Source organism: Coregonus clupeaformis, chromosome 32 (assembly GCF_020615455.1).
Source record: "Coregonus clupeaformis isolate EN_2021a chromosome 32, ASM2061545v1, whole genome shotgun sequence".
In the NCBI taxonomy this organism is placed as follows: domain Eukaryota; kingdom Metazoa; phylum Chordata; class Actinopteri; order Salmoniformes; family Salmonidae; genus Coregonus; species Coregonus clupeaformis.
The window spans coordinates 3,038,341-3,058,239 of NC_059223.1; the positions used below are offsets into that span (position 1 = coordinate 3,038,341).

Sequence of the window (19,899 nt, forward strand, 5' to 3'; positions counted from 1 at the left end):
GTTATCCCTCTGGATGGAGTCAGTCCTCTGTTGTTATCCCTCTGGATGGAGTCAGTCCTCTGTTGTTATCCCTCTGGATGGAGTCAGTCCTCTGTTGTTATCCCTCTCTGGATGGAGTCAGTCCTCTGTTGTTATCCCTCTCTGGATGCAGTCAGTCCTCTGTTGTTATCCCTCTCTGGATGGAGTCAGTCATCTGTTGTTATCCCTCTCTGGATGGAGTCAGTCCTCTGTTGTTATCCCTCTGGATGGAGTCAGTCCTCTGTTGTTATCCCTCTCTGGATGGAGTCAGTCCTCTGTTGTTATCCCTCTCTGGATGGAGTCAGTCCTCTGTTGTTATCCCTCTGGATGGAGTCAGTCCTCTGTTGTTATCCCTCTGGATAGAGTCAGTCCTCTGTTGTTATCCCTCTGGATGGAGTCAGTCCTCTGTTGTTATCCCTCTCTGGATGGGGTCAGTCCTCTGTTGTTATCCCTCTGGATGGAGTCAGTCATCTGTTGTTATCCCTCTGGATGGAGTCAGTCCTCTGTTGTTATCCCTCTGGATAGAGTCAGTCCTCTGTTGTTATCCCTCTGGATAGAGTCAGTCCTCTACAGCTTATCATGAGGTATTCTAACTCAGTCAAGCAGAACGCAGAGACTTCCTTAATATTAGAGACTGGGTACCAGCTGTTATTGACAAATCGACACAGACCACCACCCCTCGTCTTACCGGAGGTTGCTGTTCTGTCTTGCCGATGCACGGAAAACCCAGCCAACTGTATATTATCCATGTCCTCGTTCAGCCACGACTCAGTGAAACATAAGATATTACAGTTTTTAATGTCCCATTGATAGGACATTCTCCAGTGGTTGCCCGTTGGCCAATAGAACGGAGGGAAGAGGCCTCCAAAGTGCATCTCAGTTTACTGACGTCATAGATAGCACTGGACCCTTAGCAACTGTGGAATCAGTATCTGGTGTCAACGCAGATGTTTTATGCATGGTTGCAGTGCCAGCACATCATCACTGGGGTTGGTAGGGGTGATCAGGTGTGGCGGATACATAATATTGTGTTGGATGGGACTTGCATAAATTACCCATTTTGCTGATATGTGTGAATAGATTGGATCTTCTTCGTACCTGTGCTATGCATATTAAATTAAATCACATTTTATTGGTCGCATACACATATTTAGCAGATGTTATTGCGGGTATAGCGAAATGCTTGTGTTCCTAGCTCCAACAGTGCAGTAATATCTAACAATACACACACACACATCTAAAAAATATAAATAAATATTAGAACGAGCAATGTCACAGTCTGGAATATAAATGTACATGATGGTGTGTATAGACATTATGGACAGTATATGATAGAGAAGGTGTGTTCAGCAGTAGTTATATAGGATGGTGTGTATAGACGGTATGGACAGTATATGATAGAGAAGGTGTGTTCAGCAGTAGTTATATAGGATGAGCCATGACTAGAATACAGTATATATTAATTACATAGCCTACATTTTCATGTTGTGTGTGTGTGTCCATACCTGTGTCTGTGTCCCAGTGTTCCACTTGTCCCAGAGAGATGTGATTCTGCAGGGCCTGGTGCTATCTGATGTGATTCTGCAGGGCCTGGTGCTATCTGATGTGATTCTGCAGGGCCTGGTGCTATCTGATGTGATTCTGCAGGGCCTGGTGCTATCTGATGTGATTCTGCAGGGCCTGGTGCTATCTGATGTGATTCTGCAGGGCCTGGTGCTATCTGATGTGATTCTGCAAGGCCTGGTACTATCTGATGTGATTCTGCTGGTCCTGGTACTATCTGATGTGATTCTGCTGGTCCTGGTACTATCTGATGTGATTCTGCAAGGCCTGGTGCTATCTGATGTGATTCTGCAGGGCCTGGTGCTATCTGATGTGATTCTGCAGGGCCTGGTGCTATCTGATGTGATTCTGCAGGGCCTGGTGCTATCTGATGTGATTCTGCAGGGCCTGGTGCTATCTGATGTGATTCTGCAGGGCCTGGTGCTATCTGATGTGATTCTGCAGGGCCTGGTGCTATCTGATGTGAATCTGCAGGGCCTGGTGCTATCTGGTGTGATTATGCAGGGCCTGGTGCTATCTGATGTGATTCTGCATGGCCTGGTGCTATCTGATGTGATTCTGCAGGGCCTGGTGCTATCTGATGTATGTTACGTATATGATGCTATATTTAAATGTGTCTGTGTTCCCCTCTCCTCTCCTCTCCTCTCCTTTCTCCTCTCTCCTCTCCTCCCCTGTCCTCCCCTCTCCTCTCCTTACCTCTCCTCTCCCCTCTCCTCTCTCCTTTCCTCTTCTCTCCTGTCCTCTCTCCTGTTCCCTCCTCTTTTGTCCTCTCTCCTGTCCTCTCTCCTCTCATCTCCTGTCCTCTCTCCTCTCCTGTCTCTCCTCTCCTGTCCTCTCCTCTCCTCTCTCCTGTCCTCTCTCCTGCCCTCTCTCCTCTCCTCTCCTGTCCTCTCTCTTCTCATCTCCTGTCCTCTCTCCTCTCCTGTCCTCTCTCCTCTCCTGTCCCCTCTCCTCTCCTGTCCCCTCCTCTCTCCTCTCCTTTCCTCTCTTCTCTCCTCTCTCCCCTCCTCTCCTGTCCTCTCTCCTCTCCTCTCCTCTCCTGTCCTCTCTCCCCTCCTCTCCTGTCCTCTCTCCTGTCCCCTCTCCTCTCCTCTCCTGTCCTTTCTTCTCAGTGTTCCACTTCTCCCAGCGGTTCACCACGGTGGTTCCAGAGAGCTGTATGTTGATCCTGCTGGGTCTGGTGCTGGGTGGCATAGTACTGCTGGCCAGTAAGAAACAACTGTACCAGCTAGAGCCCGGTCTGTTCTTCCTCTTCCTCCTGCCCACCATCGTAGGTAGGTGCCTTCTCTCTGGGGGAATCTCCACTACTGCTCACAAGTCAGCAGCTCATTGAACCCCGTCTACCCTGTATCCTGTGCATATGACGGATCCTCTTTGATTTGATTTAGGTGACGCTGGGTATTTCATGCCCGCAAGGCTCTTCTTTGACAATCTGGGAACCATCCTACTGTATGCTGTGGTGGGAACACTCTGGAATGCCTTCTGTACCGGCTTCTGCCTCTACGGGGTTAAACTGCTGGGGATCATAGGTGAGTCAAGCTGCTGGGAATCATAGGTGAGTCAAGCTGCTGGGGATCATAGGTGAGTCAAGCTGCTGGGAATCATAGGTGAGTCAAGCTGCTGGGGATCATAGGTGAGTCAAGCTGCTGGGGATCATAGGTGAGTCAAGCTGCTGGGGATCGGAGGTGAGTCAAGCTGCTGGGGATCATAGGTGAGTCAAGCTGCTGGGAATCATAGGTGAGTCAAGCTGCTGGGGATCATAGGTGAGTCAAGCTGCTGGGGATCATAGGTGAGTCAAGCTGCTGGGGATCGGAGGTGAGTCAAGCTGCTGGGAAACGGAGGTGAGTCAAGCTGCTGGGAAACAGAGGTGAGTCAAGTTGCTGGGGAACAGAGGTGAGTCAAGTTGCTGGGGATCGGAGGTGAGTCAAGCTGCTGGGAATCATAGGTGAGTCAAGCTGCTGGGGATCATAGGTGAGTCAAGCTGCTGGGGATCGGAGGTGAGTCAAGCTGCTGGGGAACAGAAGTGAGTCAAGCTGCTGGGAATCATAGGTGAGTCAAGCTGCTGGGGATCATAGGTGAGTCAAGCTGCTGGGGATCGGAGGTGAGTCAAGCTGCTGGGGAACAGAAGTGAGTCAAGCTGCTGGGGATCGGAGGTAAGTCAAGTTGCTGGGGATCGGAGGTGAGTCAAGCTGCTGGGAATCATAGGTGAGTCAAGCTGCTGGGGATCAGAGGTGAGTCAAGCTGCTGGGTATCAGAGGTGAGTGGTTGAGGATCAGAGGTGAGTGGTTGGGGGTCAGAGGTGAGTGGTTGGGGGTCAGAGGTGAGTGGTTGTGGGTCAGAGGTGAGTGGTTGTGGGTCAGAGGTGAGTGGTTGTGGGTCAGAGGTGAGTGGTTGGGGGTCAGAGGTGAGTGGTTGGGGATCAGAGGTGAGTGGTTGGGGGTCAGAGGTGAGTGGTTGTGGGTCAGAGGTGAGTGGTTGTGGATCAGAGGTGAGTGGTTGGGGGTCAGAGGTGAGTGGTTGGGGGTCAGAGGTGAGTGGTTGGGGGTCAGAGGTGAGTGGTTGTGGGTCAGAGGTGAGTGGTTGGGGGTCAGAGGTGAGTGGTTGGGGGTCAGAGGTGAGTGGTTGGGGGTCAGAGGTGAGTGGTTGGGGGTCAGAGGTGAGTGGTTGGGGGTCAGAGGTGAGTGGTTGGGGGTCAGAGGTGAGTGGTTGTGGGTCAGAGGTGAGTGGTTGGGGATCAGAGGTGAGTGGTTGGGGATCAGAGGTGAGTGGTTGTGGGTCAGAGGTGAGTGGTTGGGGATCAGAGGTGAGTGGTTGGGGGTCAGAGGTGAGTGGTTGGGGGTCAGAGGTGAGTGGTTGGGGGTCAGAGAGGTGAGGATCAGAGGTGAGTGGTTGGGGGTCAGAGGTGAGTGGTTGTGGGTCAGAGGTGAGTGGTTGTGGGTCAGAGGTGAGTGGTTGGGGGTCAGAGGTGAGTGGTTGGGGGTCAGAGGTGAGTGGTTGAGGATCAGAGGTGAGTGGTTGGGGGTCAGAGGTGAGTGGTTGTGGGTCAGAGGTGAGTGGTTGTGGGTCAGAGGTGAGTGGTTGTGGGTCAGAGGTGAGTGGTTGGGGGTCAGAGGTGAGTGGTTGGGGGTCAGAGGTGAGTGGTTGTGGGTCAGAGGTGAGTGGTTGTGGGTCAGAGGTGAGTGGTTGGGGGTCAGAGGTGAGTGGTTGGGGGTCAGAGGTGAGTGGTTGTGGGTCAGAGGTGAGTGGTTGGGGTCAGAGGTGAGTGGTTGTGGGTCAGAGGTGTTACGCTATGGTTCAACCCAGCACTCAGAGAAACAAACACGACTAAGGGAGTGGAGGAAACAAAAATTATTTTAATAAAAGTTCAATTTGTCTTAGACCAAAAAACAACTGAAGAAAAGGAACAGAGTGGGCTAGTCGGCTCCGGAGGAAGGAGAGGCTGAGGCAGGCAGGCAGGCAGGCAGGCACGAAGGCAGGCAGGCAGGGAGGTATGTCTGAACGCTCTAGGAAGAACAACGATCTGGCGCCGGTGGAGAGCCATGCCCAGGAATTAGTAGTGCAGGTTGATGAGAGAATAGGATGCAGCTGCGTAGGCAGGAATCACTGGAAACAACCCGCAGCTGCACAGGAGAGGCAGATCCTGAGCACGCCCCCTGATCCACTCCAGACACACCCACATAAAGGGGACAAACACACATACAGATACAACAGACAAAGAGGGGACAAAACAAGGAGGAAGGGAAACAGAAAAGGGAGAGACAAGCTGCCCACAAGCTGCTAACGAACTGGTGACAAAACGGTTCAAAAAATCCCTAAGAACATCGTTCACCATGGCTTGGAATACAGCAGGGGCGTTTGAGAGCCCAAAAGTCATGGTATTCTTTGGGGACAGATGACAGATCGAGAGGAGCTGAGGGATGAGTTGGGTTACACTTAGTGGGGGGAACCGCTGATCTAAGGCACTCTGAATGGCAGTTAGTGCTCCAACTGAGAATGGTGTGACGTGTCCAATCAATTTGTGGGTTGTGAAGAGCCAACCAGGGGAAGCCAAGGATTAGGGAGGTAGCTGAGCCAGACATAACTCTTAACTGAATGCTTTCACAATGATTGCCAGAAATCACTAGGGAAACGGGGGAGGTTTGATGAGTTATCTCCGCGAGGAGGCGCCCATCAAGGGCTGTGACCCGAATGGGGGTAGGTAGTGGCTCCTTGGGGATACGAGCTTGTGTAACGAACTGGTGGCTAATAAAGTTGTCTTCTGCACCTGAGTCTATGAGAGCTGAGAGTGGCAGGGAATGACTCTGGAAACGTAAGGTTACAGGTACTTGTAATCGGGGAATGACGGTTTCCGGATCTAACTCTGGGCTCGCAAGTAGACCCACCGTTACGAGCGAGCCTTGTCTTTTGGTCGCTTAGGGCATGTAGCCAGAATGTGTGTGGCGTCTCCACAGTACAGGCACTCACCCGCCTGGAGGCGCCGTTGCCGCTCTGCTGGAGGTAGTCGAGCTCGACCTACTTGCATTGGTTCCTCCTCTGTGCTCGGGATGGGATCAGGAACAAGAAGCTGCCGGCTCCGGGGAGGCGAGACTCGAGTGGTTGAAGGCTGGGGATCTCGTCCTCCTAGATGTGGCCGACTGCCTCTCTCCCGACGCCTCTCCCGCAACCGGTTGTCTAGCTTAATGGACAGGGAAACGAGAGAATGTAAATCATGTGGCTCATCACGAGCAGCCAGTTCATCCTTAATGGCTTCATTCAAACCGTTTAGAAATGCTCCTTGAAGTGCCACATTGTTCCACTTGGAGTCCGCTGCCAACGTCCAGAACTCAATAGAGTACTCAGCCACACTGTTAGAACCCTGCCTCAAATTAAAAAGTATCTTGGAGGTATTACCCACATGGTCAGGATGGTCAAAAACAGTCTTCAATTTAGCAGAAAAATCAGCAAAAGTCAATCCAGTCAAAGTTTGATCTGAGCACACAGCCTCAGCCCAAACCAGAGCTCTCCCTCTTAACAGCCCCAGAACATAATGTACCTTAGAGGAATCAGTAGAAAACGACAGTGGTCTCTGCCGAAAAATCAAGTCACACTTTTTTTTATTTTTTTTTTATTTCACCTTTATTTAACCAGGTAAGCCAGTTGAGAACAGGTTCTCATTTACAACTGCGACCTGGCCAAGACAAAGCAAAGTAGTGCAACAAAAACAACACAGAGTTACATATGGGGTAAAAAAAACAAAGTCAGAGATACAACAGAAAATATATATACAGTGTGTGCAAATGTAGCAAGTTATGGAGGTAAGGCAATAAATAGGCTATAGTGCAGAATAATTACAATAGTATTAACACTGGAATGCTAGATGTGCAAGAGATTATGTGCAAATAGAGATACTGGGGTGCAAAAGAGCAGATTAAATAACAAGGGATGAGGTAGTTGGGTGGGCTAATTTCAGATGGGCTGTGTACAGGTGCAGTGATCGGTAAGGTGCTCTGACAACTGATGCTTAAAGTTATTGAGGGAGATAAGAGTCTCCAACTTCAGAGATTTTTGCAATTCGTTCCAGTCATTGGCAGCAGAGAACTGGAAGGAATGGCGGCCAAAGGAGGTGTTGGCTTTGGGAATGACCAGTGAGATATACCTGCTGGAGCGCAGACTACGGGTGGGAGCTGCTATGGTGACCAATGAGCTAAGATAAGGCGGGGATTTGCCTAGCAGTGATTTATAGATGGCCTGGAGCCAGTGGGTTTGACGACGAACATGTAGTGAGGACCAGCCAACAAGAGCGTACAGGTCACAGTGGTGGGTAGTGTATGGGGCTTTGGAGACAAAACGGATGGCACTGTGATAGACTACATCCAATTTGCTGAGTAGAGTGTTGGAGGCTATTTTATAAATGACATCGCCGAAGTCAAGGATCGGTAGGATAGTCAGTTTTACGAGGGCATGTTTGGCAGCATGAGTGAAGGAGGCTTTGTTGCGAAATAGGAAGCCGATTCTAGATTTGACTTTGGATTGGAGATTCTTTATGTGAGTCTGGAAGTTGAGTTTACAGTCTAACCAGACACCTAGATATTTGTAGTTGTCCACATACTCTAGGTCAGACCCGTCGAGAGTGGTGATTCTAGTCGGGTGGGCGGGTGCTAGCAGCGTTCGATTGAAAAGCATGCATTTAGTTTTACTAGTGTTTAAGAGCAGTTGAAGGCTACTGAAGGATTGTTGTATGGCATTGAAGCTCGTTTGGAGGTTTGTTAACACAGTGTCCAATGAAGGGCCAGATGTATACAAAATGGTGTCGTCTGCGTAGAGGTGGATCTGAGAGTCACCAGCAGCAAGAGCGACATCATTGATATACACGGAGAAAAGTGTCGGCCCAAGAATTGAACCCTGTGGCACCCCCATAGAGACTGCCATAGGTCCAGACAACAGGCCCTCCGATTTGACACACTGAACTCTATCTGAGAAGTAGTTGGTGAACCAGGCGAGGCAGTCATTTGAGAAACCAAGGCTATTTAGTCTGCCAATAAGAATGCGGTGGTTGACAGAGTCGAAAGCCTTGGCCAGGTCGATGAAGACGGCTGCACAGTACTGTCTATTATCAATCGCGGTTATAATATCGTTTAGGACCTTGAGCGTGGCTGAAGTGCACCCGTGACCAGCTCGGAAACCAGATTGCATAGCGGAGAAGGTACGGTGGTATTCGAAATGGTCGATGATCTGTTTATTAACTTGGCTTTCGAATAATTTCGAAAGGCAGGGCAGGATGGATATAGGTCTGTAGCAGTTTGGATCTAGAGTGTCACCCCCTTTGAAGAGGGGGATGACCGCGGCAGCTTTCCAATCTCTGGGGATCTCAGACGTTATGAAAGAGAGGTTGAACAGACTAGTAATAGGGGTTGCGACAATTTCGGCGGCTAGTTTTAGGAAGAAAGGGTCCAGATTGTCTAGCCCAGCTGATTTGTAGGGGTCCAGATTTTGCAGCGCTTTCAAAACATCAGCTGTCTGAATTTGTGTGAAGGAGAAGCGGGGGGGGCATGGGCAAGTTGCAGCAGAGGGTGCAGAGTTGGTGGCCGGGTTAGTGGTAGCCAGATGGAAAGCATGGCCAGCTGTAGCAAAATGCTTGTTGAAATTCTACACTGAAGCAAAAATCCCAGGCACTTGTCCAATTCTCCATTGAACGGTTCAGGCGACGTGACAGGGGGTTCCCGACGGAACGAAGCCTGCATAATGTCAGAGGAAACAACTTGGGGTGCATCAAACTGGGGGTCAGAGAGAGATGGAGAACTGATAACAGACAATTTGGAGACTTGTGTAGTTAACTGAGTCACCTGGTTCAGCAGTTGATGATTATCTTCCACAAGAGTCCGAATCAATTGGTCATGCTGTCCTAGCAACGTTCCTTGAGCCTGGATAGCTTGTTGGAAGCTGTCTTCGTTTGCCCCGTGCTGTTTCTCTGTTGGGTCCATGGCCAGATCGTTCTGTTACGCTATGGTTCAACCCAGCACTCAGAGAAACAAACACGACTAAGGGAGTGTAGGAAACAAAAATTATTTTAATAAAAGTTCAATTTGTCTTAGACCAAAAAACAACTGAAGAAAAGGAACAGAGTGGGCTAGTCGGCTCCGGAGGAAGGAGAGGCTGAGGCAGGCAGGCAGGCAGGCAGGCAGGCACGAAGGCAGGCAGGCAGGCACGAAGGCAGGCAGGCAGGGAGGTATGTCTGAACGCTCTAGGAAGAACAACGATCTGGCGCCGGTGGAGAGCCATGCCCAGGAATTAGTAGTGCAGGTTGATGAGAGAATAGGATGCAGCTGCGTAGGCAGGAATCACTGGAAACAACCCGTAGCTGCACAGGAGAGGCAGATCCTGAGCACGCCCCCTGATCCACTCCAGACACACCCACATAATGGGGACAAACACACATACAGACAAAGAGGGGACAAAACAATGAGGAAGGGAAACAGAAAAGGGAGAGACAAGCTGCCCACATAACAAGAGGTGAGTGGTTGTGGGTCAGAGGTGAGTGGTTGTGGGTCAGAGGTGAGTGGTTGGGGGTCAGAGGTGAGTGGTTGTGGGTCAGAGGTGAGTGGTTGTGGGTCAGAGGTGAGTGGTTGTGGGTCAGAGGTGAGTGGTTGTGGGTCAGAGGTGAGTGGTTGTGGGTCAGAGGTGAGTGGTTGGGGGTCAGAGGTGAGTGGTTGTGGGTCAGAGGTGAGTGGTTGTGGGTCAGAGGTGAGTGGTTGTGGGTCAGAGGTGAGTGGTTGGGGGTCAGAGGTGAGTGGTTGGGGGTCAGAGGTGAGTGGTTGGGGTCAGGTTAGGGGTCGTGGTTAGGGAACCATCCTACTGTATGCTGTGGTGGGAACACCTCTGGAGTGCCTTCTGCACCGGCTTCTGCCTCTACGGAGGAAGCCCTTTCCACTCACTTTCCACTTGAAAATGGCAGATTTCGTCATTGATAAGCACCTAAATTGGAACGCAGTGGCTGGACAGTAACACGCTATACATGACGTCAGAGCTCAGTGGCTGGACAGTAACATGCTATACATGAGGTCAGAGGTCAGTGGCTGGACAGTAACATGCTATACATGAGGTCAGAGCTCAGTGGCTGGACAGTAACATGCTATACATGAGGTCAGAGCTCAGTGGCTGGACAGTAACATGCTATACATGACGTCAGAGGTCAGTGGCTGGACAGTAACATGCTATACATGACGTCAGAGGTCAGTGGCTGGACAGTAACATGCTATACATGAGGTCAGAGCTCAGTGGCTGGACAGTAACATGCTATACATGACGTCAGAGCTCAGTGGCTGGACAGTAACATGCTATACATGACGTCAGAGCTCAGTGGCTGGACAGTAACATGCTATACATGACGTCAGAGCTCCGGCTCTGCCCTTCACAGCTCTGTCTGGGTTTTGACTGACAGACGTTGTGAACTTGAGCACCTCGCGCGACAGGAAGTTACCCCCATCCCTCCTGCTGATTGGGTAACTTTTGCACATTTTGTTGTTGTCTGAGTGAGGGAAAATGCTGTAAGTGGTCCTCTGTAGCTCAATTGGTAGAGCATGGCGCTTGTTAACGCCAGGGTAGTGGGTTCGATCCCCGGGACCACCCATACGTAAAAATGTATGCACACATGACTGTAAGTCGCTTTGGATAAAAGCGTCTGCTAAATGGCATATTATTATTATTATTATTATTATTATTATTATTATTATTATTATAAATCGAGAGGAGTCTGTGTTCTGAAAGATGAGATGTTGAGGATTAGAATAAGTGCAAACTAAACACCTGTGAGTCCAAAGGTGCACTTCACATTTCAGCCTGCTGTGCTTTGAAAACTCATTTAATTTACAGTGTCAACGTTTATGATCGTTGTGTTTTGATCCACAGTTACAAGGATGACATGCGTTACACCCTGGGATGACATGCGTTACACCCTGGGATGACATGCGTTACACCCTGGGATGACATGCGTTACACCCTGGGATGACATGCGTTACACCCTGGGTTGACATGCGTTACACAGCCAACAGGCTGTATCCTGACAGTTTTAGACAGTAGCCAACAGGCTGTATCCTGACAGTTTTAGACAGTAGCCAACAGGCTGTATCCTGACAGTTTTAGACAGTAGCCAACAGGCTGTATCCTGACAGTTTTAGACAGTAGCCAACAGGCTATATCCTGACAGTTTTAGACAGTAGCCAACAGGCTGTATCCTGACAGTTTTAGACAGTAGCCAACAGGCTGTATCCTGACAGTTTTAGACAGTAGCCAACAGGCTGTATCCTGACAGCTTTAGATAGTAGCCAACAGGCTGTATCCTGACAGTTTTAGACAGTAGCCAACAGGCTGTATCCTGACAGTTTTAGACAGTAGCCAACAGGCTGTATCCTGACAGTTATAGACAGTAGCCAACAGGCTGTACCCTGACAGTTTTAGACAGTAGTCAACAGGCTGTATCCTGACAGTTTTAGACAGTAGCCAACAGGAAGTACCCTGACAGTTTTAGACAGTAGCCAACAGGCTGTACCCTGACAGTTTTAGACAGTAGTCAACAGGCTGTACCCTGACAGTTTTAGACAGTGGCCAACAGGAAGTACCCTGACAGTTTTAGACAGTAGCCAACAGGCTGTATCCTGACAGTTTTAGACAGTAGCCAACAGGCTGTACCCTGACAGTTTTAGACAGTAGCCAACAGGAAGTACCCTGACAGTTTTAGACAGTAGCCAACAGGCTGTATCCTGACAGTTTTAGACAGTAGCCAACAGGCTGTACCCTGACAGTTTTAGACAGTAGCCAACAGGAAGTACCCTGACAGTTTTAGACAGTAGCCAACAGGCTGTATCCTGACAGTTTTAGACAGTAGCCAACAGGCTGTATCCTGACAGTTTTAGACAGTAGTCAACAGGCTGTATCCTGACAGTTTTAGACAGTAGCCAACAGGCTGTATCCTGACAGTTTTAGACAGTAGTCAACAGGCTGTATCCTGACAGTTTTAGACAGTAGCCAACAGGAAGTACCCTGACAGTTTTAGACAGTAGCCAACAGGCTGTATCCTGACAGTTTTAGACAGTAGCCAACAGGAAGTACCCTGACAGTTTTAGACAGTAGCCAACAGGCTGTATCCTGACAGTTTTAGACAGTAGCCAACAGGCTGTATCCTGACAGTTTTAGACAGTAGCCAACAGGCTGTACCCTGACAGTTTTAGACAGTAGCCAACAGGCTGTATCCTGACAGTTTTAGACAGTAGCCAACAGGCTGTATCCTGACAGTTTTAGACAGTAGCCAACAGGAAGTACCCTGACAGTTTTAGACAGTAGCCAACAGGCTGTATCCTGACAGTTTTAGACAGTAGCCAACAGGCTGTATCCTGACAGTTTTAGACAGTAGTCAACAGGCTGTATCCTGACAGTTTTAGACAGTAGCCAACAGGCTGTATCCTGACAGTTTTAGACTGTAGTCAACAGGCTGTATCCTGACAGTTTTAGACAGTAGCCAACAGGAAGTACCCTGACAGTTTTAGACAGTAGCCAACAGGCTGTATCCTGACAGCTTTAGATAGTAGCCAACAGGCTGTATCCTGACAGTTTTAGACAGTAGCCAACAGGCTGTATCCTGACAGTTTTAGACAGTAGCCAACAGGCTGTATCCTGACAGTTATAGACAGTAGCCAACAGGCTGTACCCTGACAGTTTTAGACAGTAGTCAACAGGCTGTATCCTGACAGTTTTAGACAGTAGCCAACAGGAAGTACCCTGACAGTTTTAGACAGTAGCCAACAGGCTGTACCCTGACAGTTTTAGACAGTAGTCAACAGGCTGTACCCTGACAGTTTTAGACAGTGGCCAACAGGAAGTACCCTGACAGTTTTAGACAGTAGCCAACAGGCTGTATCCTGACAGTTTTAGACAGTAGCCAACAGGCTGTACCCTGACAGTTTTAGACAGTAGCCAACAGGAAGTACCCTGACAGTTTTAGACAGTAGCCAACAGGCTGTATCCTGACAGTTTTAGACAGTAGCCAACAGGCTGTACCCTGACAGTTTTAGACAGTAGTCAACAGGCTGTATCCTGACAGTTTTAGACAGTAGCCAACAGGAAGTACCCTGACAGTTTTAGACAGTAGCCAACAGGCTGTATCCTGACAGTTTTAGACAGTAGCCAACAGGCTGTATCCTGACAGTTTTAGACAGTAGTCAACAGGCTGTATCCTGACAGTTTTAGACAGTAGCCAACAGGCTGTATCCTGACAGTTTTAGACAGTAGTCAACAGGCTGTATCCTGACAGTTTTAGACAGTAGCCAACAGGAAGTACCCTGACAGTTTTAGACAGTAGCCAACAGGCTGTATCCTGACAGTTTTAGACAGTAGCCAACAGGAAGTACCCTGACAGTTTTAGACAGTAGCCAACAGGCTGTATCCTGACAGTTTTAGACAGTAGCCAACAGGCTGTATCCTGACAGTTTTAGACAGTAGCCAACAGGCTGTACCCTGACAGTTTTAGACAGTAGCCAACAGGCTGTATCCTGACAGTTTTAGACAGTAGCCAACAGGCTGTATCCTGACAGTTTTAGACAGTAGCCAACAGGAAGTACCCTGACAGTTTTAGACAGTAGCCAACAGGCTGTATCCTGACAGTTTTAGACAGTAGCCAACAGGCTGTATCCTGACAGTTTTAGACAGTAGTCAACAGGCTGTATCCTGACAGTTTTAGACAGTAGCCAACAGGCTGTATCCTGACAGTTTTAGACTGTAGTCAACAGGCTGTATCCTGACAGTTTTAGACAGTAGCCAACAGGAAGTACCCTGACAGTTTTAGACAGTAGCCAACAGGCTGTATCCTGACAGTTTTAGACAGTAGCCAACAGGAAGTACCCTGACAGTTTTAGACAGTAGCCAACAGGCTGTATCCTGACAGTTTTAGACAGTAGCCAACAGGCTGTATCCTGACAGTTTTAGACAGTAGCCAACAGGCTGTATCCTGACAGTAGCCAACAGGCTGTACCCTGCCAGTTTTAGACAGTAGCCAACAGGCTGTATCCTGACAGTAGCCAACAGGCTGTACCCTGACAGTTTTAGACAGTAGCCAACAGGCTGTATCCTGACAGTAGCCAACAGGCTGTACCCTGACAGTTTTAGACAGTAGCCAACAGGCTGTATCCTGACAGTTTTAGACAGTAGCCAACAGGCTGTATCCTGACAGTTTTAGACAGTAGCCAACAGGCTGTATCCTGACAGTTTTAGACAGTAGCCAATAGGCTGTATCCTGACAGTTTTAGACAGTAGCCAACAGGCTGTATCCTGACAGTTTTAGACAGTAGCCAACAGGCTGTATCCTGACAGTTTTAGACAGTAGCCAACAGGCTGTATCCTGACAGTTTTAGACAGTAGCCAACAGGCTGTACCCTGACAGTTTTAGACAGTAGCCAACAGGCTGTATCCTGACAGTAGCCAACAGGCTGTATCCTGACAGTAGCCAACAGGCTGTACCCTGACAGTTTTAGACAGTAGCCAACAGGCTGTACCCTGACAGTTTTAGACAGTAGCCAACAGGCTGTATCCTGACAGTTTTAGACAGTAGCCAACAGGCTGTATCCTGACAGTTTTAGACAGTAGCCAACAGGCTGTATCCTGACAGTTTTAGACAGTAGCCAACAGGCTGTATCCTGACAGTTTTAGACAGTAGCCAACAGGTTATTGTGGCTATCTGAGCATAATGTAGGAGTCACAACAAAACCAATGGAGAAAATCCCCTAACATTTTCACATGGGAATAGCTTTTGATATCTATGATATAGACTACCGTAGCCTCTATGTGGTGTTCAGTGCAGGCCTACATTGCATGAGACGTTTTTACATGATGAAGGGCTTGACATTAATTAATTATTTTTTTACTTGGTCTGTAACACCAGGGGCCAAATAGGTGACTGTAAATTACATTGTATTGGGTTGTATGATGCAGGAAACCACTTTACTAAATAACATGTATTATTACCCTACAGAGAATTAGACAATGTAGGCTACCCTGCTGCCTATTGGCGTATTTGCATATTCAAGCCTGTCTCAAAATACACAACACTGTCAGCTTGACATACCATCACCTGCACCATCACATTGTTAGCTTTGTGATGGCTAAGGTCAAGAGGGCAATCATGTCTGTTTGCGAGACAGAGGATCCAGTGTGGAATACCAGGTTAGGCTCATGAAGAAGGAAGCAGTACTGTAAAGCAAACAGCATGATGCCCGTTACACCACTATGCTAACTGATGTCCATTCATTCCCCTTGGTGTCTCTGTGTGTTCAGATCAGAAGGTGCAGGCAGGTCTGATGTGTCTCTGTGTGTTCAGATCAGAGGGTGCAGGCAGGTCTGATGTGTCTCTGCGTGTTCAGATCAGAAGGTGCAGGCAGGTCTGATGTGTCTCTGTGTGTTCAGATCAGAAGGTGCAGGCAGGTCTGATGTGTCCCTGTGTGTTCAGATCAGAAGGTGCAGGCAGGTCTGATGGAGTTCCTGTTGTTTGGAGCGTTGATCTCTGCGGTGGACCCGGTAGCGGTGCTGGCCGTGTTCGAGGAGGTCCAAGTCAACGAGACCCTCTTCATCATCGTGTTCGGAGAGTCCCTGCTTAACGACGCCGTCACCGTGGTGAGTCACCTGGAACTCCGATGACAGTCACACAGATGACACTTTCCCGCTCACCCATACATACACACACCAGGAACCATAGAGACAGGGAAGCTTTGAAGGTCAGTGTGTGGGGGGGGCTGGATAGAGCAGCTGGACAGTATCAACCTGTGTCCCAAATGGCATCCTATTCCCTATTTAGTGCACTAGTTTTGACCAGGGCCCATCTTTTGACCTATGGGCTCTGCAGAGTCTAAAGTAGTGCACTATATAGGGAATAGGGTGCCATTTGAGACGTTACCATTGAGGCACAACTGGAGTTCTGAAGGGGAGGGGAGTGCTGACCTATTGTAGGCTCACGATCACACCTCTACACCAGCCATGTTCAGGTGCTGCTGCTGTGCTCTGTTGTTCAGGTGGTGTTGAGATGTTCAGACTGGCTGATAACTCTTATAAATTAATCAGACGAAGACTGACTGGCTGAATCTGAGATGGATAAGATTCTCTCTCACTCTCTGTCTTTCTGTCTGTCTGTCTCTCTCTCTCTCTCCCCCCTCTTTTCTCTCTCTCTTCCCCCCTCTCTTCTCTCTCTCTCTCACTCTCTTTCTCTCTCTCTCTCTTCTCTCTCTCTCTTCTCTCTCTCTCTCTCTCTCTATCCCCTCTTCTCTCTCTATCCCCTCTTCTCTCTCTCTCCCCTCTCTTCTCTCTCTCTCTTCCCTCTCTTCTCTCTCTCTCCCCCTCTCTTCTCTCTCTCTCCCCCTTTCTCTCTCTCTCTCTCTCTCTCTCCCTCTCTCTCTCTCTCTCTCTCTCTCTCTCTCTCTCTCTCTCTCTCTCTCTCTCTCTCTCTCTCTCTCTCTCTCTCTCTCTCTCTCTCTCTCTCTCTCTCTCTCTGTCTTCTCTCTCTATCCCCTCTTCTCTCTCTCCCCCCTCTCTTCTCTCTCTCTCCCCCCTCTTTTCTTTCTCTCTCTTCCCCCCTCTTCTCTCTTTCTCTCTCTCGCTCTCTCTCTCTCTTCTCTCTCTATCCCCTCTTCTCTCTCTCTCCCCCCTCTCTTCTCTCTCTCTCCCCTCTCTTCTCTCTCTCTCCCCTCTTCTCTATTTCTTCCCCTCTCTCTCTCTCTCTCTCTCTCTCTCTTCTCTCTCTATCCCATCTTCTCTCTCTCTCCCCCCTCTCTTCTCTCTCTCTCCCCTCTCTTCTCTCTCTCTCCCCTCTCTTCTCTCTCTCTCCCCTCTTCTCTATTTCTTCCCCTCTCTCTCTCTCTCTCTCTCTCCCCTCTCTTCTCTCTTCTCTCTTCTCTCTCTCTTCTCTCTTCTCTCTCTCTCTCCCCTCTCTTCTCTCTCTCTCCCCTCTCTTCTCTCTCTCTCCCCTCTCTTCTCTCTCTCTCTCCCTTGCCAACCCACTAAACCCGCCACAACAAGCTCCTTTTGTTTATATGACCTGTGACCTTCAGATGGTAAAGTACCCAGGATTTAGAGAGCGATCACGATTACACTCTCACGATCACGTCTAGCAGTCCTTATTAAAACACATGAACCTCACAGCGATACATAGAACACCAGAGCTTGCTTACAGCAGCAGTCCACTGAGCTCATCTGAAGAGGAGGGATCTACATGTTAGGAGTTGACCCGTCTTTGTGGGATTACGGGGTATTGGACCATTAACCCCTGGCAGTCTTCGTTACTGGGCACTGGACACACTAGTATGTGTGGGCGGCAGGTAGCCTAGCAGTTGGAGCGTTGGGCCAGTAACTAAAAGGTCGCAAGTTCGAATCCCCAAGCCGACACGGTGAAAAATCTGTTGATGTGCCCCCCAAGGCACTTACCCCTAATGGCTCCAGGGTTGGCGTTGATAATGGCTGAACCTGGCCGTGACCCCACTCTCTGAGGTTGTCTCAGGGAGAGTTGGGATATGCAACAAACATATTTCCAATTCACACAGGACAGATATAAGCACCCACATAATGATCCTATTATAGTCCAGGGCACTGGGTCAGTTTAATCATCCTCACTGGGTCAGTTTAATCATCCCCACTGGGTCAGTTTAATCATCCTCACTGGGTCAGTTTAATCATCCCCACTGGGTCAGTTTAATCATCCTCACTGGGTCAGTTTAATCATCCCCACTGGGTGAGTTTAATCATCCTCACTGGGTCAGTTTAATCATCCTCACTGGGTCAGTTTAATCATCCTCACTGGGTCAGTTTAATCATCCCCACTGGGTCAGTTTAATCATCCTCACTGGGTCAGTTTAATCATCCCCACTGGGTCAGTTTAATCATCCCCACTGGGTCAGTTTAATCATCCCCACTGGGTCAGTTTAATCATCTCCACTGGGTCAGTTTAATCAACTCCACTGGGTCAGTTTAATCATCCCCACTGGGTCAGTTTAATCATCCCCACTGGGTCAGTTTAATCATCTCCACTGGGTCAGTTCTGCTCAGTCCTCTATTTAGGGAATAATCCACCAGGTCCATTGGTCCAGTGTCCAATCCCTCTTCTATTGGCAAATCTCTCCTCAACAAATATTATCCTGGTCAGCATCAATGCTGCACAATAACTCCAACAACAAGATTAGTATTTACAGGACATACTGTAGAGCTTTTACACTCATCTCGAGCTTTTCTCACTCACATGCCCTTTTTAGGTGGGTGAGGTATTTATTTGGCACCAGAATGCTCACCACACATTCACTGTGTTTGAAATGGAACCATATTCCCTATATAATGCGCTACTTTTGACCAGGGCCCTATGGGCCATTTCAGATGCAGCCATTGGCTGTATCTCAGTGGAGATGTGAGGAGGACTTGACTTTTGGCGTTCTGTGGCGTGCCGCCGGTGGTTTGGTGATAATGGCTCTCAGGCCTCTTCACATCCACTTGCTTTGTTGAGTGAGACTCTGCAGTTTGAAGGCTTTAATGTGGTCCATACACCACAAGGTTTAGAGTGCTGTGGTGTAAGGAGCTCCTACTAGAGGTCTGGCATGCCTTACCAAGACCAAGGGGGAACTAAAGTTCCCGAGGGCACTAGTTATATGGATCAGTGGGTCTAGGACTGAGGGCTGAGGGGCCAGCAAGGGGCCCTGTTAACTAGCCGCAAACCGACCTGGGTTGAAATACTCTTTTGAAATAATTTTAAAATACTGTATCTGTGCTTGATTGAACTTGGCCGTTGCAGTGGAACCAACGGAAAAGTCTCAATTGTCAAAAACCCTGTCCACCTGGCACGCCAAGCCAAAAGCAAATGCTTTCAAACACTATTTGAACCCAGGTCTGGTTAGCCGTACTCCTTTTCCCTACCCGGTTCTCAGGCTTATTTGATGAGAAATCTAAGCGGCTTTGCTCAAGGGTTTGTTGGAGTCTATTTACAGTGTTGTGTGTGTGAACACAGTAACATTCTAGTGCTGAACACTAAACCTCTCTCGTATCTCTTTGTTCTCTGGTGCCCAACACAACTGACTTCTTACTGTTTGGTCTCTAAGTCTTTACTCACATGTATGTATATGTATGTATTGTATATGTATGTATGTATGTATGTATGTCACGAGAGGCTGTGTCCTGGAGGGACGTTACATCCCCCTGAGGTGGCTGCAAACCCAGACAGCTATGGCTCCATCTGCTGGTATGGTCGGGAACTCCAACCCTCTGTGGCCAATCTTCCCACGCAGCTGAAACCAATCAGGGGCTGATAAGCTGGAGTTGTTTTGGAAGGGAAGAGACACGGTCTGGAAGGTGGGCTCGGAGAAGAAGAGAATTGTGTTATAATTTCGTTAGTTGCCGAAGACCTTTAATAAAAATCCTTGTTTTGGTTGAACCTGGACTCCTTGCACTACTTGGGCAACCCCGCTGGAAGCGGTAGCCTCTCGTGGCATCACAGATGGTGGAGAATACGGGCACGCTCAAGCGTTAATAGTGCATGTCAGAGGAGGATACCGAAGGTTTGATCACCCAGTTTTCCAAGTTGGCCGTAGGCTCCCCCGCCGACTGAAATGGAGGACATATTGAAAGCCCTTGTTGCTGGCCAGCAAGCCCAGATGCAAGCAAACGTGGCTCTCTTGGAGGAGCAAAAGAAAGCCAACCTTCTGAAGGCAGAGGAATTGCAGTTGCAGAGACAGAGGGTGGTCCAAAATACCCGCCCAATAAAGGCAAGTGACTTTATATCTAAGATGGGAGCTACCGATGACATTGAGGCATACCTGCATGCATTTGAGG

General features: G+C 48.9%; 1 protein-coding gene across 1 annotated transcript in view; it reads left to right on the top strand.

Annotated features, from left to right (window-relative positions):
* The window catches only part of slc9a5 (solute carrier family 9 member A5), a 124,564-nt gene that overhangs the window by 23,154 nt on the left and 81,511 nt on the right, over positions 1–19,899 (top strand). The window contains exons 2-4 of the mRNA XM_041859576.2: positions 2,694–2,855; positions 2,970–3,110; positions 15,551–15,714. Coding sequence (XP_041715510.1) covers positions 2,694–2,855; positions 2,970–3,110; positions 15,551–15,714 — 467 coding nt within the window. The remainder of the gene's footprint in view (positions 1–2,693; positions 2,856–2,969; positions 3,111–15,550; positions 15,715–19,899) is intronic.